The sequence below is a fragment of the Pan paniscus genome, chromosome 2 (genome assembly GCF_029289425.2).
Source record: "Pan paniscus chromosome 2, NHGRI_mPanPan1-v2.0_pri, whole genome shotgun sequence".
Lineage (NCBI taxonomy): Eukaryota > Metazoa > Chordata > Mammalia > Primates > Hominidae > Pan > Pan paniscus.
In genome coordinates, this window is record NC_085926.1 from 103,780,405 (window position 1) to 103,805,134 (window position 24,730).

At 35.3% G+C, this 24,730-nt stretch overlaps 1 protein-coding gene across 22 annotated transcripts in view; it reads right to left on the minus strand.

The window, feature by feature from the left end:
- Window positions 1-24,730, minus strand: part of CBLB (Cbl proto-oncogene B) — a 217,072-nt gene that overhangs the window by 176,840 nt on the left and 15,502 nt on the right. For 21 of the 22 annotated variants that reach the window (XM_057301850.2, XM_057301848.2, XM_057301845.2 and 18 more), the window contains exon 3: window positions 21,474-21,724. The exons of the other annotated variant lie outside the window; for it this stretch is intronic. In XM_057301850.2, the coding sequence (XP_057157833.1) occupies window positions 21,474-21,724 (251 nt within the window). The remainder of the gene's footprint in view (window positions 1-21,473; window positions 21,725-24,730) is intronic. 22 annotated transcript variants of the gene reach the window in all.

Below are 24,730 nucleotides of genomic sequence, written 5' to 3' on the forward strand. Positions count from 1 at the left end.
CAGGTTGATACAACAGGAAATTTTTTTTAAAAATTTAATTATATTAAATAGAGCTGGCATAATATAATTATTAAAGCAATGGATGAAAATTCTTTAAAGAAGGTATAAGGTAATGCCCGAATACTACCCACCTATTTGATGAAAACAGATGTGTACCATAAAAAGATTCCCATATACAATATACAACCCGTATACAACTAAGAAACTACCCCAACAGCACCTTTGTTATAGCAATTTTGAAATTTTAATGTCCATTAAGAAGAAAATATAACATGAATCAGGATAAATAACAAACATCACGTTCCAATTATGTGCTTCTCAGTAAAACTTTTAAATATGCTAATCTTCAGCAGTTAATGGACAACAAATAACGTGGAAAGTGGTTTTACTTGTAACTCTGATACTTCAGTTTGATACAAAAACAGATTCTAGATGCTGATTCTAATTATGGATCAGCAGGCAAAAGAATGATGCATGTGGCTGTAAGACCCTTTTCATCCTTTTTAAAACGTCACATGAAAATACAATCCACAGCTGATTAAAATAAATACCTCTCGACCATACCAGATTGACAGGTCCAGCTTAAGTTTCTCTGGCTTTATCACTATTAAATTTCTTTTTCCATCTCCAGAAAGAAAACAAAACTGAACAAAACAAAAACAAACCATCAACAGCTCTTGTCCATATAAAGGTCTAACGATGCCTGACAAGTTTTATGGGGCTCACTAAATAGGATGTAGCTCAAGATGAGTGCATTATCTATCCTTCATTCCTTCAATCTGTATTGAGTACCTACACCGTGTTGGAAATGAAGTAGGCACTGTGGTGACAGTGGTGAAGAAAACGAAGAAACAGAAACTGTGACGAGTACTGGAAAGAACACAGCAGAATACCATGAGATAAAATAATGTGTCAAAACATTTAATGATCAGTCAGGGAAGGCCTCTCTGAGGAAATGACATTTAAGTTATGATACGAAAGATGTGTTAGGTAGTTGGAAAAAAATCAGGCACATGAAGCCTCAGATGTGGAGGTCCTAAAGGCCTGAAAAACTGAAAAATGATGTGAGTGGATAAAGAAGGAAGGCCTGAGGGAGAGTGTCGTGAAATGAATCTAGAAAGGTAGATGATGAAGAAATATGAATGATAAACCCTTCATATGAGTAAATAATGCTTTTTGTCTTATTACTTCTCTAGGTTACAGCCATCGCAGTTTCCATTCATTCTGATCATATAATCTTGAATAATGAGAATGAATTTGAAGACTAGCAAATATTGCAACTCATTCTGTAGCAAATAATTACAACTCATTCTGCATGATTCTGAAGAACATTCCAGAATCCTGCTTCAGGCAGAATAGTGAAGGCAGAACAAATATCTCTCTCTGAGACAGACAGGCTTATTAATTTCTATGATCAGTTAAAACTAAAGACAAAATTAGAAACTTTATTGTAAGAACAAAAACTAGGAACTTTTACTTTTTTTTTACAACTCATTTGGCTTTCAAAGCGACACTCAGCAAGATATTTTCTCTTGCTGCTTGCAACCAGTTTTGTTTTCTGAATAAGAAATGCTGTTAGTATTTATTTTCAGTACTTAGGGGTATTACAAATATAAATGAGTTTAATTCTGGTTTGAAAAGAACTCACATTCTTGGGTATTTTCCTTATAATTTGAATAATTTTATTATTAATGGAAATTTCTAAAATTAAATATACTTTTCTTTTACATCATTTAACATCAATAATAATCTAGATTAGATCTGTTTTGAAATCTTGGAACAACACAAATTTTAAAATGAAAATTCCAAACTTTATATAACAGTTTCCTCTGAGACATTTAAACAATCACTGAAGACCAGTATCCTAAGGGAATTAGAACCTGATAATTAAGTAAAACCTTTCATTTTAAAAAAAAAAATTTGAGAGTAACTGCTTTTCCAGACCTTAAGGTTGTCAGGTCCAGAATTAACTTGCCCTCTGAAAAAATCTCTACCTAGCCCATTTTACTATTAATATATTTTTTAACTGCAAAAGAGACAATTAATTCAACATCCTTAAAAAATATACCAATCACAATTTCCTGGGGTGGGGGTGGGCAGTTGAGGCAGTGGATGAAGAGCTATTGGTCAAAGGATACGAAATTTCAGTTAGACCGGAGACATGAGTTCAAGAGGTTAACAACAATGTACTGTATATTGAAAATTGCTAAGAGGGTATATTTTAAATGTTCTCACCAGTTAAAAAAGAAAAAAAGTAAGTATGGGAAGTAATGGCTATGTTAATTAGCTTGATTTAGCCATTCCACAATGTATACATATACAGAAACATCATGTAGTACAATCATAAATGTATTTGTCATTTTTAAATAAAGAAATAGGGCTGGATGCGGTAGCTCATGCCTGTAATCCCAGCACTTTGGGAGGCCAAGGCGGGTGGATCACGAGGTCAGAAGATGTAGACCATCCTGGCTAACACGGTGAAACCCCGTCTCTACTAAAAATACAAAAAATTAGCCGGGCGTGGTGGCAGGCACCTGTAGTCCCAGCTACTCAGGAGGCTGAGGCAGGAGAATGGCATGAACCCGGGAGGCAGAGCTTGCAGTGAGCCAAGATTGCGCCACTGCACTCCAGCCTGAGCGACAGAGCAAACTCCATCTCAAAAAAGAAAAGAAAAAGAAATCAAGTAAGCAAGGAAGCAAGCAAGCATGACAGAAGTCAAAATCAAAAACAAAATCTTCCCCACTACACATAAATGAACTCAAGTATTCAGAAACAAAATATGAAGGACTAGGTTAAACTCCGACAATAAGAGCACAGATTTATCATAGGGAAGATGTGCCCTGCTTTTACCTTGCTGTATCACAAGATACCCTATATTCTTCAGAAATGCTGCAGTCTCAAAGGAAAAGATCATCCATGGGACACTTTATTGGAAGCTTTTCTTGTTTACCAATTAAACTATGACTTCATGTTATCACAACGCTGACAAGGTGTACAAACCATGTAACATTTTGCAACTACAGGACAGTCTGCCTTTCACATATCACTTATTAATCTCCATGAACTATTAGCATCAGCCATTTTTCAAGGCTCTTTATCTTCATTTTAACTGCAAAAAGGAATTGCTTTTTCCAGGTTCTTGAGTATTCTTTTCATTGGTGAAAAGCGGCATGTAATGTTACAAAGAATAACCCAAAAAAAGCTTTCAGTTAGGAATGTATTTTCCTATATCATGAATAGTTCTAAAAACGAGCTTCAGTTTGAAAAGAGTAACTTTGAAGTCAGATTTCTCAGAAATCTTTTTGTGAAAACTGAACAACTGGATGTTGAATGATGTGTAAAACTACTATCTCACAGTGAAGGAAATGTCCAGGGAAGCTGTGGGAAATTAGAAATGATCACCATAAAGAAAAATGAACACCAGTTTAGTAGGAAGGAGAAGGGAAGACATCAGGAGAAACATTTAAATCTTTAATTCAACCAACTTGATACTGAAGCCCAACTTAGAAATTTAAAATAGTATGATTTAAAATTAAACAGAAAAATTATTTTACTCTAAGTCACACTGAAACCCAGTAAAATGTTTACACTCTTAAAAATACAACCTACTAGCTCCAGATTAACTAAATGCAGTGGATTGCTAACATATTAAAATACTTGGTGTACATTCTGCTTCTTTCTAAGCTTCAATGACCTGCAGTAAATTGGAAGCTTCCTAAAATAACATCTAATTAAAATTCTTGACAGCAGTTTGAGATTGCAGTACAGCAAATAAAGTCCTGCTCTCACCTTGTTTACTTGCCATCTGTCTCTCTTTTAAATGTCAAGTACCAAACATGCTACAAGAATTCCAGTTATTTAGGCTTTCCAGTTATTTTAATCCCACATAAATGACAGTTTACAATAAATGCATACAAAGAAGGATTAAACTTGCTGCTGGAATGATGCCACACATACAGTAGAGGAAGTAAATAAAGAATAGTTACATAATGGAATGTTATCTGGTACACAATACATCTACACTGATCTTCCAATATAAAGGCTACATCGAGTGATTAGAGGTAAACACTGCTTGCCTTTTGTGCCTCACCTCTAAAGCTTTACTTCACAACCTTAATTAATCTCTTGATAAAGATGTGGGAAGACCACCATGTTACACAACTCTCAGAGGTACCACTTCTCTTAAGAAATAGTAAAAAGGTTACGACAGCTCTGTCTAGTACACCTTTCCTTCACTAATGGTTTCTGAAATCAAAAGATCCTCTCAATGAAGTCCAGCAGCCCCATCCTCTCTTTCTAACACGCTTACCTGGATCAAAATAATTTAGCATAGTTATCTGTGTCTAACATGATCTCCCAGGAAATGAAGTGTGGATTTGGGAGTGTCCCCAATCTTGCTATAATAAATAAAAATTAAATTTAATTGTGTAAGAACTATCCAGATAAATTTTAAAAAGTAATTCAAGGAGGTTCCCAAATTAGTCTGGGGACATACCATGAGCACCCCGCAGAGGCAATATGAAACAGGAGTTTATCTTAGGGCTGGGTTTTGACCTCCAGAGTTATAAGAAAAGAAAAACTATTTCACAAATATTTACGGGCAAGTTTCGGAACCACAGTATGGCCTGAGAAATAGGGCAAATATGACGGTTTCTTACATGAAGGGATCATGGCCAACTAAAATGGTAAAGCTGAGATTACTGACATCCCACACTAGTTAACTTACAAAAACACACAAAACCACCCCCACTCTTGGTCTAGTGAGTCAAAACAAACTGCTGACAAACCCTAACAGCTATGTGAGGGGGCGCAATGATAATACACAGTGAGAACACACATGCCTCTGTTTTCCTGTCAAGTCTAAGTCTGCATGGTGGATGTAAGAAAACAGCAATTCCTTTCTTTAAAAGCCCTGCCTACATATTCAAAATATCTCAGATGTCCCTCAAAGCTGATATGCTCACATCAAAACAAAACAAGACCAAAAAAAAAAAAAAATCATTTATAGCAAGAATATTAGATCCAACCCTCCGACCTTTACTTTAAAAGGAAAGAAAAAGAGATAGCAGTTAAGCAATACATAAATACAAAATAGCCTTAGCTAAAATTTAAAAACTAGTTTTCAAGTTTGGAAATCTTCATCCGTATTAAGGAATTCCGTCAACAAGGACACAAGACAATTCCCACAATAAGACTTAAAAAACATTGTGCACGTGTATTAATGCACTCCCTCAAGAGTCCTGAATAATATAACAACCATCTGCTGCACAGCAAGCTATAGAGGATGAAGCACTTCTGTCAATAATACATACCAAATGAAACTGGACTATTCATGTCGAAAGCATAGATTTTTGGAGGATTCCCCAGTTGCCGAAAAGTCCTGTGTATTCAGGGTCATAAGTACAACACATCACAGAAACAAAAACAGTCTTTGAAGAAATGTTAATATAAGAATAAGAGGAAGTGAAAACACTCATTGGAGCTCAGATACAGAACTAATAAGTCAATAAGAAGGCTATGCAATATGCTCATTGCTTTGAGTAGTTTGTGAGAGTAGGCGGAATGATGTGAATTTTTTAGGAATTTATCTTACAGGTACTAAGTGTAGCTACAAGGACACTCCATTAAAGAAGTACTTGTAAACTGTAGTAATTTCATGAACTTTGTCCAAGAATGTTATTACAGTAAAGCTATTTTGAGAATACATACAGTTAAGAGTTGCTTTGAAATATAATATTTATAATTAAAACATAATAATGATATTACTATCCTTATAAGTATTTTCTTTTCTTCTAAAATCGCCAGTACTCATTCCCAAATGTGAAGAAGCTGACATTCAGAGTGTACCTACAAATTCTAAAAACAAGCCTTCAGACACTTCAACACTTTCCATTGTAACATCTCTCTTCTGCCTCCCTCCAGGCCCCAGCAGCTCGTAATCTAGGAATACATCAGGATTTTCAAATCATCCTATAGTAATTCTAAAGAAATAACCATATATTATTATGAGTGTTTGCCAAGTATAAAGCACTGTTCTGGATACCATGGGAGACACAGAAGAGACATAGCCTATTACCTTTTTTTTTCTTTTTTTTTCTTTTTTTTTTTTTTTTTCTGAGACACGTTCTCACTCTGTCACCCAGGCTGGAGTGCAGCGCCATGACCTCAGCTCACAGTAGCCTCAACCTCCTTGGCTCAAGCAATCTCACCCATTTCAGCCTCCAGAGTAGCTGGGACCACAGGCATGTGCCAACACACCTGGCTATTTTTTTTTTTTTTTTTTTTTTTTTGTAGAGATGGGGTCTCTCTGTTACCCAGGCTCCTAACACCATTTTAAAAAGATAACAATATTTGACAATATATCATTAACTGCCACATGAAAGGCCTTGATAAATGCTATGGTCAGAAGGAAAAGACACATTTTAGCTAGAATGATCAGAAAATCAGAGCCAAGATGGGCATGGGGATAGAGTGGGAATGTTAGCTATGCCAGTAATAGGAAAGAATATCTGCATAAACTGGAAATAGGAAAGTGAGGAGAAAGGGGCAGGATAAAAGGCTGGCAAGCAAAGGTAAATTCCAAGGATAGTGATTAGGCTAATCTCAGAAAAACATAAGAAGAGAATTGCAATCCATCTTTTCCAACAAAACTTTAAAAACCTTACAGAAATGTATCCTTCTTTTTTTTTTTTTTTTTCTGTCGCCAGGCTGGAGTGCAGTAGTGTGAACTCGGCTCACTGCAATCTCCACCCACCAGGTTCAAGCCATTCTCCTGCCTCAGCCTCCTGATTACAGGCGCATGCCACCACACCCAGCTAATTTTTGCATTTTTAGTAGAGACAGGGTTTCACCATGTTGGCCAGGATGGTCTTGATCTCCTGACCTCTCAAAGTGCTGGGATTACAGGCATGAGCCACCACGCCCGGCCCCCTCTTCTAAGTGACTCGAGACTGGAAGTGGATTCCTCCGGTAGTATAAAGGAAGCTTAGTAAAATGAAAGGAGTTCTGAACACATCCAGGATTCCATCCCCACCTGTGCCACCTCAATAGTCCTTGATAAGATTATACATAAAAGGAGATAATTTGACTCATGTGGATTCTGAAAGCAGACAGAAGGTCAGAAACTGCTAGGGCACTATTTACCAATATATGTGCAGATCCCAACTGGTAAATTTAGCAGGCATTATATAAAGGCTGGCAATCTGTATTTAATAATCATTTCAGAGGATTAGAATGCATCTGATCCATGGAAAATGCAGGAAAGCCACTAGATTAAATGCTTGTCAGACATTAGTGGCATATCTTGTGTTAAAAACAAAAACAAAAAAGGCCTAAATTTATTATGTTTTAAAATGATTATATACATCAGAATATTGAGACAAGATAGGAAATGTTAGTTTCATAGGTCTATAGCTATCAGTCATTGACTACCTACCATTTTTTTGCCTTTAGAAGATCACAATGGTAATTCACAAAGAACTGCTGGCAGAGATAGGGTAGAGAAGAAAGCGACAAGAAGAAAAAAGTATTTAAGTTTAAAAATGCCAAGTTTTTAAGACTGTTATGAAAATGATATCAGTAATGCAGGAGTCAGCAAACATTTGCAGTAAAGGCCCAGAGAGTAAAAGTTTTCAGCTCTGCAGGCCAGATAGTCTCTATGGAACTACTTACCTCTGCCATTGTAGCCACAGACAGTAAGTAAATAAATGAGCATGGCTCCGCCATTGAAAATTTACTCACAGAAGGAAATACAACCTGGATTAGGCTCACAGTCTGTAGTTTGCCAAGTGTTGATATAATGGGGAAAAAAGTATTGTGATAAATTATCAACTTCAAAGTTTCAGTTGCTTTATCAAAAAATATTTTTTACATATGCAATTGTAATGAGAACAAACTAAAATTAGTATTAAAGAGGAAAAAATTCACACAAAATTTGGTAAGGAGAATTTGCTTTAAGACTTTATCCATGCAAACCTATTTTAATCAGGTAAATGAGACCCTGCTGACCAGTATGGAAATCTTTAGTTAAATGAAAATTTTCTGAAATCTCTGGAAAAAAGAATAAAATTGACAGCTCCACATACTTCATAAAAAATCAGTATGCCCTACAAAAAAACCTTCAGAACAAAACGCGAAGGGTTTTCAGCATCTGTAAAATGAGCTGGGATGCTTTATCATTAATATAGTTCAGAAAAAACTAGGTAATCTTTCTTACTTCCTTTTTAAAAATCTGTGCCCATCAAGACAAATTAAATGCTTAAAAAGTTACAAGCAATATTTCACACATGTATATACATAAACAGAGTGAGAAAGGAAGAGATATTTACAGAAAAAGGTATACTTGAAAAATAAATCTGTAAATAGTCTTTCTGAATTTAATGAATACAAGCATCGTGTTAGAAAAAAAAAAAAGTTGCATCAACTGACCAGATGACATACAATATTAATTCTGGTTTAATGAAGAGAAAAAACAACAGTTCATTTTCACAACCATAAAATGTGCTAATTGTTCAAATGAGTCCTCCCGAAACAAAGTTGAAAAAGGCATTACAATTCTGATACCCTTCATATGCCAACAGCTGCAGGCTCAGACATGCCAACTGGTAACGAGACTTCATTTAGAAATATATCACACATGAATATTATATGCACACCCCAGTGTGTCAAGTCATGTAACCTCCAATCTATTTAGCTTCTCCACATAGGAAAATGGAATTGGACTACCTGGTGCTCATCTCTGAGGTTTAGACACTGATAACAAAGATAAACAATATCATTCTTATATCACATAATTTCAACCTTCCTTACCTACTGAAACCAATTATTTGGGTCTAAACCTAAAGTTACAGTAGTCAAAGTTGAAAAGTGAATGAAGTATTACTCAAGAAAAAGAAAAAGAAGAAAATAGAATCGTCTTCTCTTTTAAAGGATAATGAGCTTGAAGTGAAAAGTCTTTGTAAAACTGTTCCTTCTTTAATTATTAAAGTTTTTTTTCTAATATGCAAACAAGAATAAAAAATGTAGGCCAAGCACAGTGGCTCATGCCTGTAAGCCCAGCACTTTGGGAGGCCAAGGTGGGCAGATCACCTAAGGTCAGGAGTTTGAGACCAGTCTGGCCAACATGGTGAAACCCTATCTCTACAAAAATACAAAAACAATTAGCTCTGCATGGTGACGTGCATCTGTAGTCCCAGCTACTTGGGAAGCTGAGGCAGAAGAATCGCTTGAACCTGGGAGGCGGAGGTTGCAGTGAGCCGAGATCGTGCCACTGCACTCCAGCCTGGGCAACAGAGCAAGACTTCATTTCAAAAAAAAAAAAAAAAAGGAATGAAAAATGTTTACACCACAAAGTTTCCACAGTTGTTCTGGAGATCACATTACTTCACATATATGTGAGATTTCTAATATACATATTAGATATATCAAATACATAATCTGTTATATATATTAAAATGGCAGAACCCAAGATATATTTTTTTTTTTTGAGATGGAGTCTCACTGTATTGCCCAGGCTGGAGTGCAGTGGTGTGATCTCGGCTCACTGCAAGCTCCGCCTCCCAGATTCACGCCATTCTCTTGCCTCAGCCTCCCGAGTAGCTGGGACTACAGGCACCCGCCACCACGCCCAGCTAATTTTTTTGTATTTTTATTAGAGACAGGGTTTCACCATGTTAGCCAGGATGGTCTCGATCTCCTGACCTCGTGATCTGCCCACCTCAGCCTCCCAAAGTGCTGGGATTACAGGCGTGAGCCACCACGCCCGGCCCAGAACCCAAGATTTTAAGCTTACCAATAATCCAAAATAGAATCAATATCCTTACTCTTAAGTAGCATTCAAAACTGAGAACATGAGATACATTACGAGTTTTTAAGAAAGAACAGAACATAAATATTTTGGGGAGAATTATCCATAGGTCTCTCACATTTTTTCATGTCTTGCAACCAGATACTGCCAGCCTTTCAAATTATCCTTTCAGGAACATTTGTGTATCAAACAGCCTTAGATAATAGGGACAGTGTTTTCCTCTGGAGAAAAAAAAAAAAGAGGCTTACAGTCCAGTTCAATAAAGATAATGTCTCCTTCCAGGGCAAGAGTCAGGCAGGTTTACTGTCCATTATAAAAATTCAGGGTCCTTAGGCTTGGGATCCGTCTGTAATGCCAGCCACTGCACATGCAGGTGTCTCCTGCCCTTTATACTGTCCTATAGAAACTGAGGGTTGGTGACCTGGCACAAGTGATGACCCCTTGCCTAACGCTGTCCCTCTGTGACTAATAAATGGTTCATTTTCCCCGACCAAGTATTCTCCTGTCTTCTGCTATCCCTGAAAGTATGGCAAAGTAGCTTCAGGCTCTTCACAGTCCTTGACAATATATTTTTAAAGAAATATGCCTTAAAGCCAAGTTATACCATGTTTAAATGAAGAGTGTCTATTTATCTCTCAAAAAGAGATATCTGGCTATCTCTTTTGACAATTTAGACTGACTAAACAAACACCGTTTCTCCCTTGCCCTTCTTTACTATGGAGGCTGAAATTTCAAAGTTTCAATATACTGCTACCTTTGTAACCTGGAGTGACCCAGTGGCTTAAATAACATGGAAGAGAATCTGCTAGAGAAGCAAGTAGGTGGTAAGGTACTGGGACAGCTTTGCAATCCAAGATAAGAAGACAGACACGTGTGGAGTTGCCCTTCCCCTTTCCTGCCTTGTGTCCTTAAAAAATGAAGCTGCAACAGGAATTCCACAACTGTGAAGGGAACAGAATGAAGATAAAACCCAACATGCTAAGGAAATGAATTACAATAAGCCAGAAAGAGCCTGGGTCTCTGACAGCATTGTACTGTTAGATGGGTATTGTTACTTTTAGCCAACTTATATACTCAGTCTGTGTTGATGAAACTTACATATAATGCAACTTATATGATGGATTGGTGTTGATAAAATAGTTTTAAAATTTTACTCTCCAAAAATTAGATAGGTACTTTAAGCCAAGGGTTGGCGAAGGACCACCCAATGGTCAAATTTGGTCTGGCTCATTTTTGTAAATAAATTTTGATCAAAATACAGCCATGTCAATTAATTTACAGACTGTCTATGTCTGCTTTCCTAGTACAGAGGCAACGCTGACTAATTGCCAGAGACCATCTGGCAAAGTCTAAAATATTTACTCTCTGGCTCTGTACAGTTTGCTGACCCATGGTTTAAACCATTCAACATGCCACTTTCGGAAACAATCATTTACTCTTGTCTAAACAAAAATCCTCAAATTGATTTCCTAAAATTTGAATTGAAATCATGTTTAATACTTCATATTTTAATATTAAAGACAAAATGAATATGGTGTTGCCTTCTCTTTGTCACCAACATGGAAAACACTTCCCAATTATTTATTTTCTATGTGCAATAGGGAAAACTTTATAAGCAGATTTAATAAGTTATAATTATTCTAATTAATCCTCCAGAGATTATCACAAAATTAAAGAAAACAGGGATTGTTAAGAAATAACCAGGGCTATTAATATTATAAATGTAAATTAAATGTACATATTTGTATTACTAATAATTTCTAAAGAGAGATGGCACTTTATACATTAAAATCGGTAAGAATGTTATAAAAAGGTACTTACAAATTCAATTATATCAATAAATACAAAAATGTATTATTGGGAAATGTAGAATACACCATGTTTTCCAATATATTTATAAAAAGTAATGCATAAATTGACCATGCATTACACATCTGAAAAAAACTTATTTCAGCTACAGACCTTTACAAAAAATAATTACAAGTAATTTTGTTTGCTATTATATTCTATTAATCCAAGTTTTTCAAACCTCCATGACATGTTCTAATGAGTTTCAACTTTCTTCCCCTCCTTAGTATAAATGTACACTGCCATATTTGGTCACTGCTAGGGACTGAATGGTGTCCCCTAAAAAGATATGTTTAAATTCTAACCTCAATCCTACCTGTCAATATGACCTTGTTTCAAAATAGCATCTTTGCAGCTGTAATGAAGTCAAGATGGGGTCACAAGGGTAGGCTCTGATCCAAAATCACTGGTGTTTTTGTAAGAGGGAAATTTGGACACACACGTACATACACAGAGAACACTGTGTGAAGAAAGAGCAGAGAACAGACTTACACTGCCATAAGCTAAGGACTTCCTGGAGCTACCAGAAACTGAGACAGACAAAGAAATTACCTATTCTAGAGGGTTCTGAGGGGGCAAGGCCCTGCTGGCTGACACCCTGATTTCAGATTTCTTGCCTCCAGAAATGTGAGAGAATAAATTTCTCTCGTTTAAGCCACCCAGTATGTGGTACTTCGTTACCGCAGCCCAAAGAAACAAATACAGTCACACATTTGTGATTATATGTGAAAGTGGTATATTATAATCACATGATCAGATGTTCAAAGTAATACATTTCAATAGAACATCTAAATTATCTTTCAGTTTAATTTGTTCTTCAATGTTTCCACTGAACAACAGAGCCTCAATCTCTCTTTATTATTTTAATCTATAAAGGGGACTTTTTGTAATGATCTCATGTGTCTTGCTGTTTACAGCACATCTATGAACCATTGATGTATACATATATCCTCAAACAAAAACTCATGCTCAAACAACAAATCGGAAGAGACAAAAGATTAATATTTTTAAAAGATTTAGAAAACGGAATGGTTATGAAGTACTTCACATCAAAACAATCAGACATGAATACTATTTTACACCCTACCCAATTAGCACTGAATGCTAATCTGTTTGGATTCTTGGAAACTCCAATTCTTTGTTAAATCACTGAAAAACAAGACTCTTCTTGGGCTAGATTTCCAAGCACTCTTGAGGCTATAGGATTATCACTGTAGCTTGTCTGTTTTATAAACAAACTTTAATTTAGTTTTGTAAGAAACTGCCAAAGGAGCTTTCTCTAACTAAATAACAACTCTGCCACTTGAAAGACATCATTCATCAACTTTCTTTGTGGGAGTATTGTTATTATGAAACTAAAAGCAGGCATTCTTTCTTGAGTGCTTCTGGATTTTAATTATCAAATTTTAATGTCACCAGATATTTACTGAAAGGAAAACATCAATTTTAATAAGCTACCTAAGACTGAAAAACATAAAAGGTATTCCACTGCAAAGCCAAGTTCACTTGAGTCTTGTGAGTTTGCTTAATATATATAATAATTGGTATCATTCTCAGGAATATATAAACATTTAACAAATGCTCATCTGTGGGGGAAAAAAGTCCTCAATTTTAATATCCAACTATCATATGTGCATAATATATAATCTGATTTAGAAGAAATTAAAATACTTGCAATAAGTTTTAGTTACTAAGAAACCAGGAGTTGGGGGCTGAACAGTATTAACATGGGGCTTAGAAAAAAAAAAAAAACTAAACTAAATAAATGAAATAAATAGCAAATAAATGTATTACAAGTAAGCATTTTATTAAAATTTAAAAAGCTAATGGTGGAATTCATTTTAATTACATCTGAAAAATTTCATTTTCTTTTGTATTTTGTAAAATATACCCTAGAGAGGAAACTGCTATTAAAAAAAAAAAAAAAAAAACTTTCACTTTTCATTGAAAAATCAACAAGAAAATTACATTGTATCTAGCTAGCTAAGCAGCAGGGGTGCAGTTAGCCAAATACACAGGGCCATAAAGTCCTTAACAGTCAAAGATTCTGCAAGCTCTCACCTGCCTCCCCTAACAGACTCCCTTTGTTTAACTTTGAAAACATTTGTCTAAATAACTTTCTTGTGGCCTCTACTTTCATGGTGTGTTAAAGAAATGAGCCCCTTCATTTCCAAACTTTAGAAAAGTCTATTCACACCACTCAGATGCTTGAAATATGCATAAAAACATTCTCATCAAGATAAAATAAACTTTTTATTCATTTACAATAAATCAATCTCAGAAGATTTTTCAAGCTTTCTAAAGCAAATTCTACTTCCTATCTGGCAGACATACTTCTACATAAGAGATTGATTACTATTTGTCTTCTGAATCCAAGATAAAAATTATTATTTTGAAGTATCAAAAATTCATATTTTCATTCCTCTAGTTTCCCATTTAAAAGGAAAAAATGCCTTGAATGCAAACAAATATAGAAAAAATGAGTAAATGTATATGTTTATATCAAAATACTTGTGTTCAAAAGAAATTAGTTGCCTATTTTGATTTATTTAGAAATATTTTCTACTTGCAATTTGTCCTTTGTCCTCATCAAATTCAAAATAATTGCAATTTTCACCATTAGTAAACAAAAAAAGGAGAAACAGAAAAACTAGGTTAATTTTTTAAATGTAAAATTATTTTAATGATGAATATAAGCCATTCCCTTTCATGTATCATTACATATTTCATAGATATCCAATATAGTATAATTTATTTATAAAAGACAAACCTTAAGATTATCTTGCAAATAATTGTTATAAAAACAAAAACAATATTTTTACTATAGAAACTACTACTAAAGTTGAAATATTAACAGACTGAGGTAGCAATAGTAGCATTTAGTCTGAAACAACTTAATTTTCATTTGTGATATTGAAATGTCTGAGGTGAAAATGTTATGAATAACCAGAAAATAATTTAATAACTGAAAAAATGTAAATTGGAGTCAGGAAGCCAACCAAAGTTACAAAGAACACTGGGAGAAGAAATGGCATCAGAGCATGAGATTTCCTGGCTCCACATTCCTGTACTTAGTTAAACAGCACTTTTTTCATTTTCTTCTCACAATATACAGAGCTGACTATGAGAAAATGTGGTAATTGATGTAGCATTATAAACATGCCCATTAAACTGTGAGGTCCAGTAACTATCAAAACTACCACTTAAAGCACAAATTACACATACAGATCAATCTCTTTATATGGTAAACTGAAAACCTATGAGGACTTGCAAAACTATTTCAATGACCATGCTATCAACATTTGTATAAATATAAATTTAAGCATTTAAATTAATACTACTTTATTCTTTACTCAAAGCAATGATGTCATACAGTAATATAAGGAAAGAAAGTAGGTTTGTTTGCAGCTTTTGTTTTGTTGTTGCTCTTGTTATTATTGTGGCTGCTGTTGCTTTTGATTCAACTTTTAACCATGTATCTTCAACGTACCAGTTGCAAAATGTTTTTTGGTACACTATCTTGTAAATAACCAACACAAGTAGAAACAGCAAGCATAGTGATCTGTAGTCCTTTAAGGGGAAAGGCACTTTATTAATGGAGCAGATTACAAATTATTCTTTGTTTAGCCAAACAGTCAATGGAGAAAAATATTTCTGCCTGATGCTCCTGAAGCCTTTTAAATACAGGCTAGCTTCTTCTAGAGCTAATTTTTCTATGTCAAATACTTTTTTTAACTACAGAACATGTAACCCTCCACCACACACACACACACACACACACACACACACACACACCCCCCATTTTGTCATTTATTTTTTCTACAACACTGGTTATTAAGGCATGATTCAAAGGCTCTGAAATGACATTAATGTTAATGTTAAGGCAACATCTATGTTTTCCTCTCTGGCCAGAGCTTTTGTTAATCTTTATTTTCTTCACAGTCTATCAAAGGCAGAGCTATTTTTTCCACCTCAGTTGACTTTTTTTTTTCCAGTGGTTGTCTAGCAGTGTGTAGGAGGGGAAAATGGGTTGTAGCACCCTGGCTCACTCAAGCAGTTCAAAAATAGGGAAAATCTCAGTATCCTTCGGCCATCATCTGAGTGTTTTAAAAAACACAGTGGCCAACACCAGACCTTGCAGAGCAGCTGATTAATACACACTTTTCAGAAGAAATAAATTTTACTATTAAAATGGTTAACTGATGAAACTGCCAGTCAAATCACAGAAATGCCTCCTATCAATTATACATTCGTTAGCAATGACAACCTTCACATCCATTTTTACTTGTGCCACTAAAACTTTAAGTAATATAATACTTAGAGTTTTTCCTTTTCTCTGTGCTTCAAACTACAGACTTCTCCACATGTTCTTTCCTTCTCTCCACACATACACACACATACACATGCAAGCTTTATGCTTGCCAGAAATCACTGAATTACTCTTCCCAGAAATGTCAGCTCAGAATGGTTTAGACACCCAGCTGGAGTAGCACCAACTCAGTGTGACATTGAACTGTTTGCAGGAAAAGAGAAAGAAAGAAAAAGAACAAAACAACAGAGCACCAGCAACAACAACAATTTGGGAAAAATGATATAAAAGATGAAGGTTTACTGTATCAGTCGGGGGAGGCATGCAGCCTGCTCATGCCTTTTCTCTACTAGAAATCATTATCTACTCTCAAGGCAAAAGACTTTCACTGTGCCCTAAATATTTATTTCAGTAGCATATACAATTATGTGACTATAATTTCTACCTCTCTCCTTCTACACAGGACCTAAGTAACTAGGAAATGTATTGAATGCCATTTACTTCTTTATCTTTCTATTTATTACATTTATATAAAATTGCTTTAAAATTCGGGCTACTCATTCATCATTAACAATCAACTAAAATTTTAAAAAGCAATCAGTTCAGAATTGACACCTAAATTTTTTCTCATCTCCCCTTAAATTTATAACAATCCGCATTTATTGTTGACACAACAGAGGTGCAGGAACATTAAAATATGCATTTTGATTCATGTACTCATCCAGCACAATTTCTTCAATAAAGCGGGCAGAATCACATGAAGTAATACTGATTAAGTCAATTAACTCCAAATTACTGTTTCTACTATTACTGTCCTTCATTTTTAGCTCAATTATAGTAATGTCCCTAGTGAGCTACTTACAGAATCAAAGAAACAATTCTGTAGTGAATTTATAATATTCCCAGTAACCAGCGTTGTCATACCGATTAGGTGGAGTCATTCTACTAAACCATATACTTTGTTGCCTAACTACCTTTGATTGTTTTGCTTATGTAGAAACATTTCATGGGAGACTTTTAAGTTCTGACTGGTAATGTATAGATTTTCATAGATCAATAGATCTCATAATGCTGACTATTCACAATGAGGCCACTCTGTAAATGAAAACATGCTAAGAAGACTCTTCTGTGTTCTGTAGAGCAAAATGCCTCAGAGCTCCGTGTGCAATGGCACATTTTAGACTCAGTTTGCATTTGGAATCCTAAGGGAACCTAGAAGTGAATGTGTCCAAATATATTACTAGAAAAAGAAACACAGTTCGAAAGTTTATGTGCCTGTTATGGTGTACCAAGAATGGTACATTATTATGAATTGTTATGAAACATTTATCAAATGTAAATTCTGCATAAACACAGCTGGCCACAGAACACTGTCAGTAAACAGAACAAGGATAACAGTAATATCCAATTAAGGATATGCTATATCAGCATAGAAACCAATAAATTTTGCCTTAGGGTTGCATTTAGGACAGTGAACAAAATTCACTTGGACACTTAAAATGCAGGCAAGAATACACAGAATGAGTGACCTCATTGTGAATAGTCAGCATTATGAGAGCTATCAAAATCTATGGGAATCTATACATTATCAATCAAAACTTAAATGTCTCCCATGAAATGTTTCCACATAAGCAAAACTATCAAAATTATCAAATGGAAATTATAAAACATCTACTGGGTTAGAAAATGTTTCAAGTTTCCACAGAAGATGTAAAAGTGGGATACAAGTTTACCACATCATATATGATTACATCCAATTAAAACACTGTATCCACTCAAATTCCTAGTCAAAGGAGTTATATGCCTTGTCAATGTACTGATACCCTAAAGAGTAAAATTTAATGGATGACTTGGCTGGATCAGGAAGAATTTCAAAACTACTAAATTTGAAAAAAGAATTATAAAGACATTTGTAAAGAACTTAGTTTTATTAGGTCAATGGCAGAAATACAATGTGAAAAATAAAAATTTAACATAAATATCTGACTTCCCAAGATGTTAGCACTTCTTGAAAAGTGTACAAGAATAAACAATCACTATAATATTTCTCTACCTTACTTCTGTCACACTGTGGCAACTCAAATTCCTCTTGTTATTCCTGGAGAATTTTAAAGCATTAATTAATGCTAAAAGGCAACAGGAAGATTCACCACCCTCAAGATGAATAAACTGTGGCCCAAGAATATTAAGTGACGAGCCCAAAGTTACATAATTGGTTAGACGTCTACGAGTATGTTTGGGTTCATCTCTAATTGAGAGAGAAAATTATAAATTATAAATATATAATTATGCCATTTTACATCTGGAAGAGGGTTTTTTATGTTTGAATTTGATGGTTTTACTTGTTATGGGTATTTGGCCAGTATTCATAGAAAATTTAGAGTTCACATACCTCCATAACTGAATTTTCTATTTTACAACCCTATGAGGCCAGTTTTTCTGACCTGAAAGAAATATTAGAGGTTTCTTAAAGGTTTTCCTATGTCAGAAAACTAAATACAGAGAGGTTAAGAGTCTCACACTAAAATTTAACTAACATGTTAAGACACTATATATTTTCATTAATATTGGTTTTCCAATTTGGAAATCTAAATAAACTATCACTATCATGAATATTCCATATATATTTAAAATAGCCCAGAAATGGAAAACTCTATCATTTTCCTTATTTTGTTTAAGATAGATCCTGAAATTTAACATTAGAATGGCCAAACAATAAACTTGAATGAGGATATCTAAATGAAGAATCCTGGCTATAAAATTAGGATTTGGTTGATGTCAATTCAGTCTTTGCCAGCCCAGTTCAGTTTCTCACTTAAGTCAAAATACACAGATGGAAGTTACATCTCCCACCCACATCTACCACATCCGCAGATTCAATCAAACTATGTCTTTAAAACACTTGTCTCCAATACCAAATTCTGGTGTGGATGTGGAGCACCAAGAACTGTCATTCGTTGCTGGTGGGAATGAAAAAGGGTAGAGCCACTTTGGAACCAGTCAAGGGGTTTCTTACAAACTTTCTTTAAAGTTTCTTATGTGCTTTCTAAACTTATGCATACCCTGAAAATCTAGCAATCTTGCTAGGTATTTTACCCAAATGAGTTAAAAGCCTAAATCCACATGAATACCTACACACAAATATTTATTGCAACTTTATACATGATTACCCAAAAAATGGAAGCAACCGAGATGTACTTCAAGGTGTGAGTGAAAAACCAAACTGTGATACAACCACACAATGGAGTATTATTCAGTGGCATAAAGAAATGAGCTACCAAGTTATGAAAAGACATGGAGGAACCTAAAATGCAAATTGTTAGGTGACAGAAGTCAATCTGAAAAAGTTACATATTGTGTGAGTCCAACTATGTAACACCGTGGAGAAGGCAAAACTGCACAGACAGTAAGAAGATCAGCGGTTGCCATGGGTTCAGGGGGGGAAGTGAGACAGTAAGTAGATCACGGGGCATTTTTAGGGCAGTGAAACAATTCTATATAACACTGTAATGGTGGATACATTACATTATGCATTTATGGAGCACAGAACAGCACAACACAAAAAGTGGACCCTAATGTAAACTCTAGGCTTTAGTTAATAATAATGTATCAACAATAGTTTATCAACTATAACACACTACACCAATGCAAGATGTGAACAGGAGAAACTGCTTGGGCAGAGGAGATTTATGGGAACTGTAATTTCTGAATAATTTTCCTGTAAACCTAAAATGACTCTGAAAATAAAGTCTATTAAAACATTGAGAATACTGTCTCATGATCTAGCTACTATCATAAGTAAATTCACATAAAGCTATTAATGTTAAAAGCAAATACAGTCATGAACCCCGTAATGACATTTCAGTCAAGGACATTTCAGTTAATGACAGACTGCATTTATGTTAGTGCTTTCATAAGATTATAATGGAACTGAAAAACTCCTATCACCTAGTGATGTCATAGTCATCACAAGGTCATAGTGCAACATATTACATGTCTGTGGTGATGCTGGTGTAAACAAATCTACTGTGCCACCAGTCACATAAAAGCATAGCACATACAATTATGCATAACACATACTTGATAATGATATTATAATAAGTGACTATATTACTAGCTGATGTATTTACTACACTATAAACTTTTTAACATTATTTTATAGGGTATTCCTTCTACTTATTAAAAAATAGCTAACAGTAAAACGGCCTCAGGCAGGTCCTTCAGGAGGTATTCCTGAAGGCACTATTATCACAGATGTTAGCTCCATGCATGTTATTGCGCCATACTAAAATGCAAATTGTTAGGTGAAAGAAGCCAATCTGAAAAAGTTATATATTGTGAGACCTTCCAGTGGAATAAGATGTGGAGGTGGAAGACAATAATATTGATGATCCTGACACTGTGCAGGCCTAGGCTAATGTGTGTGTTTGTGTCTTAGTTTTTAACAAAAAAGTTTATAAAATTTTTTTTAAAACTTAATTTTTTAACATTTTTAAAGCTTATAGGGTAATATAGAAAGAAAATATTTTTGTTAAGCTAATTGTTAATACCAGAGTCAAAAAGTTAAAAAAAATTAAAAGTTTATCAAGTTTAAATGTGACAGTAGGCTGTTCATATTGGAAAAGAAATTTTTTTTATAAATTTAGTGTAGCCTAAGTGTACAATGTTTCTGAAGTCTGCAGTAGTGTACAGTAACAGTCCTAGGCCTTCACATTCACTCACCGTTCACTCGCTCACTTTCAGAGCAACTTCCAGTCTGGCAAGCTCCATGCATGTTATACAGGTTATTACAGGTTATCCATTTTTATCTTTTATACAGTATTTTTTTTTTTTTGAGACAGTTTCGCTGTTGTTGTCCAGGCTGGAGTGCAATGGTGCAATCTCGGCTCACCACAACCTCTACCTCCTGGGTTCAAGCGATTCTCCTGCCTCAGCCTCCCGAGTAGCTGGGATTACAGGCGTGTGCCATCACGCTGGGCTAATTTTGTATTTTTAGTAGAGACAGGGTTTCTCCATGTTGGTCAGGATGGTCTCGAACTCCCGACCTCAAGTGATCCGCCCACCTCAGCCTCCCAAAGTGCTGGGATTACAGGCATGACCCACCACGCCCGGCCTTTTATACAGTATTTTTACCATACCTTTTCTATGTTTAGGTATATTTAGATACACACATACTTACCATTGTGTTACAACTGCCCACAGTATTCAGTACAGTAACATACTGTATAGATTTGCAGCCTAGGAGCAATAGGCTACATCATACAGCCTAGGTGTGTGGTAGGTAATACCATCTAGCTCTGTGTAAGTACACTCTATCATGTCCACACAACAATGAAATTGTCTAAAAATGCATTTCTTGTAAAGTATCCCCATCGTTAAGTACCACAGGACTATATACAAAGTGACTCACATTTACCCCAAAACAATTACATGGTGATGTTTAGGTTAACTATTAAGTAAAAAGCAACATAAATGACCTTTACACCAAAACATCTGAAATATTCTTCTTACCTGTCCTGTGACTGTTCTTCATACATTCTCTCCTTGCCTTCTTTAAAGAGTCTTATTGCCCGTTTTGACTTTTTCATAAGGCTATCAATGTAGATTTTAAAGTACTCATTCTCACTGAGTTGGGCAAGTTTCTGGTTGTCATCATATTTACTCAATATAAGTCGTAAATGCTGATATGTATCAGGCAAAATATCAAGTATATATGGTGGGCTATTTTTCAACTGAAGTTTGGGATTTTGGCACAGTCTTACCTAAAAACAAAGATAAAAATAAAATAAATCATAATATTTTATTTCACAGAAAAATTTAAAAGTTAGAGAACCATGTCCTATTTCTTCATTTTTCCATACTATAAATAATGATCTTAACTTACTATCTCCAATTTATTAACTGATAGTCACGTTTGTCATAATATAAATAAATCCTATTCTGTTCTCCTACCGTTCAATCTTTTCTATATCATATCCTTATTTTGAACCTCTAAAGTTTAATTCTAAGATACCTCATTGTGCATAGCTTAAAAGAACTCCAGTATGCTAATCACTGTACATCACTGATAGTCTTTTTTTTAAATAAAAATGAGGAAATGGGCCTTCTCTGTTGACAACCAATGTCTCACATTTATATGTTATTTTACTACATTGAATTCCCAGCTGTTGCTGTCTCATAGTTTGTTAATTAGCATTTTGGTGTACTGTTCTGAACCCCGAGGACAATAAAACAAAGAGGTGCAATTTGAATAACTGAGTTATTAAGTAGTAAATGTGTGTCAGGTCAGAACCAGTCTTTTCCACCTCCCCATACTGTCTACCACGCCTATAAACATGTGGCATATAACGGTTCAGTCATCCCATCACAGGTGCTGCCCAACCACTGGGGCGTTCAGGGGCTGCCTGCAGAACTGAAAGTACCTTCTGCCGGCCAGAGAAGGTAGTAATCCAACTAATGTATTCACTTCTACATGTTCATGTGATTTAGCCAAGAGTAAGTTAGTCCACCACATTCTTATCCCTCCAGAAAGGGCATAATCAACTCTTTACATAAATAACTTTCAAATGAAATAATTGAGAATTGCACAATAGCATTATATAGTGTAATGGGACAGCACTCTTACAAAAGGTTAAATGTTCACATAAAGATCATAAAGATACATGGCTCTCTTCTAAGGCCCTCGTTGTATTTTTTTTTTTTGTAAAATTGTCAAGAGTATATCTTCTTTTATTTTATTGTTTTTTTTAAGACGGAGTCTCATTCTGTCACCCAGGCTGGAGTGTAGTGACATGATCTCAGCTCACTGCAACCTCTGCCTCCCGGGTTCAAGTGATTCTCCTGCCTCAGCCTCCCAAGTAGCTGGGATTACAGGTGCCTGCCACCGCACCTGGCTAATTTTTATATTTTTAGTAGACGGGATTTCACCATCTTTGTCAGGCTGGTCTCGAACTCCTGACCTTGTGATCCACCCGCCTCGGCCTCCCAAAGTGCTGGGATTACAGGTGTGCGCCACTGTACCCGGCCTAAGAGTATAATATCTTAAACATAATTGGCTAAAGCCTCCTGTTGGGTGGCACTGGAGTGGCTGTGGGTATTTTTGGAATCTGGCTAATGGAAATTTGAATTGAAGACACATTTACTTTGGGTTTAGTGGAAGGTATATGTGAGGCATACAGTCACTCCTGTAAAATGGTTTAATTACTGTCAGCAATCCCAATGAAACTGAAATAAGGCAGGCAAAGAAAGAATATACTATTAATATATGATCTCATTTTCATATGCAAAATCTTAAAAGAAGGAGTTAAGCAACAAAGAAACAGAGAGTAGAACAGTGGGTGGGCGCCAGGGATGGGGAGGGGAAGAAATGGAGAGAAGAAGGTCAAAGAGTACAAATTTGCAGTTATGTAGGATAATTAATACTGGAGATCTAATGTACAGCATGAGGCCTATAGCTAATAATACTGTATTCTGAAAATTTGCTAAGAGAACAGAGTTTAAATGGTCTTACCACAGAAAGGTAATTATGGAAGGTGAAGGATATGTTAATTTATTTGATGTAGTAACCATTTCACTATGTGTATATATATCAAAGCATCATGTTATACACCTTAAATAAATACAATATTTTTTAAATCTGTAATAGAATTTTTTTTAAAAGATGGTTTTAGAAATACCTGAGGTGCCCACAATGCTGACTAGCCTACCATGGGAACAGTGAAATCCAATTCAAATCTGGCAATTTGAATGTGTTTCATGGCACCCAAAACTGGAAGTATATGCGGTAACGGAAGATAATCAAAGTATAGAATGTACAGAGCCAAAAACTAGTCTAGATTATTTCTCTAATCACTTGTAGATATACTGGCTTTTTAAAAATTATAGTGCTCTGTGGATTTTTCTCATTCTAAAAAAAATTCACTTTCATAAACAATTTGATGTTTGTACTTTCGTATTCTTTACATTTGTTAAGATTCTTTCAAATTATGTAAGTTTCAGGGGGCATAAAACATGGATCTGCCTCTGGGCACCCATAAAAGTGCCTGGGACAAATAAACAATCGAACTATAACAACTTCAAGGATAACGAACACAATAAATCAAGGAACTAACAAATTTAAAGGGTACTCTTATACACACTATCACACTTACTTTCTTAAAGAAATTGGCCAGGTGCAGTGGCTCACACCTGTAACCCCAGCACTTTGGGAGGCCGAGGCAGGCAGATCATGAGGTCAGGAGTTCAAGACCAGCCTGGCCAACATGGTGAAACCCTGTCTCTACTAAAAATACAAAAATTAGCTGGGTGTGGTGGCAGGTGCCTGTAATCCCAACTACTAAGGAGGCTGAGGCAGGAGAATCACTTGAACCCGGGAGGCAGAGGTTGCAGTGAGCTGAGATCACATCACTGCACTCAGCCTGGACAAGAAAGCAAGACTCCATCTCAAAAAAAAAAAAAAAAAGAAAAGAAAAGAAAAAGAAAAAAAAGAAATCACTGGGGATCAGGGTTTTTTTCAGGGGGAATAGATGGAGAGAAAAATCTGGTTCAAATTTCCAACCATCAGCCTCTAATTTAAGATGTTTTTCACATTAACCCAGGGCATGATCTTATATTCTTCCTCTTTGTAAACAATGCCTTAAAGCAGAATTGTTGAGTATATAACCAACAAATTAATGGATTGGTTGACTGCTATTTTTTTTCACAAATAGTTTGATTGTATTATTTCCTTTATTTTTACAATTGAACTCTAAAGTATCAACTATTCAAAT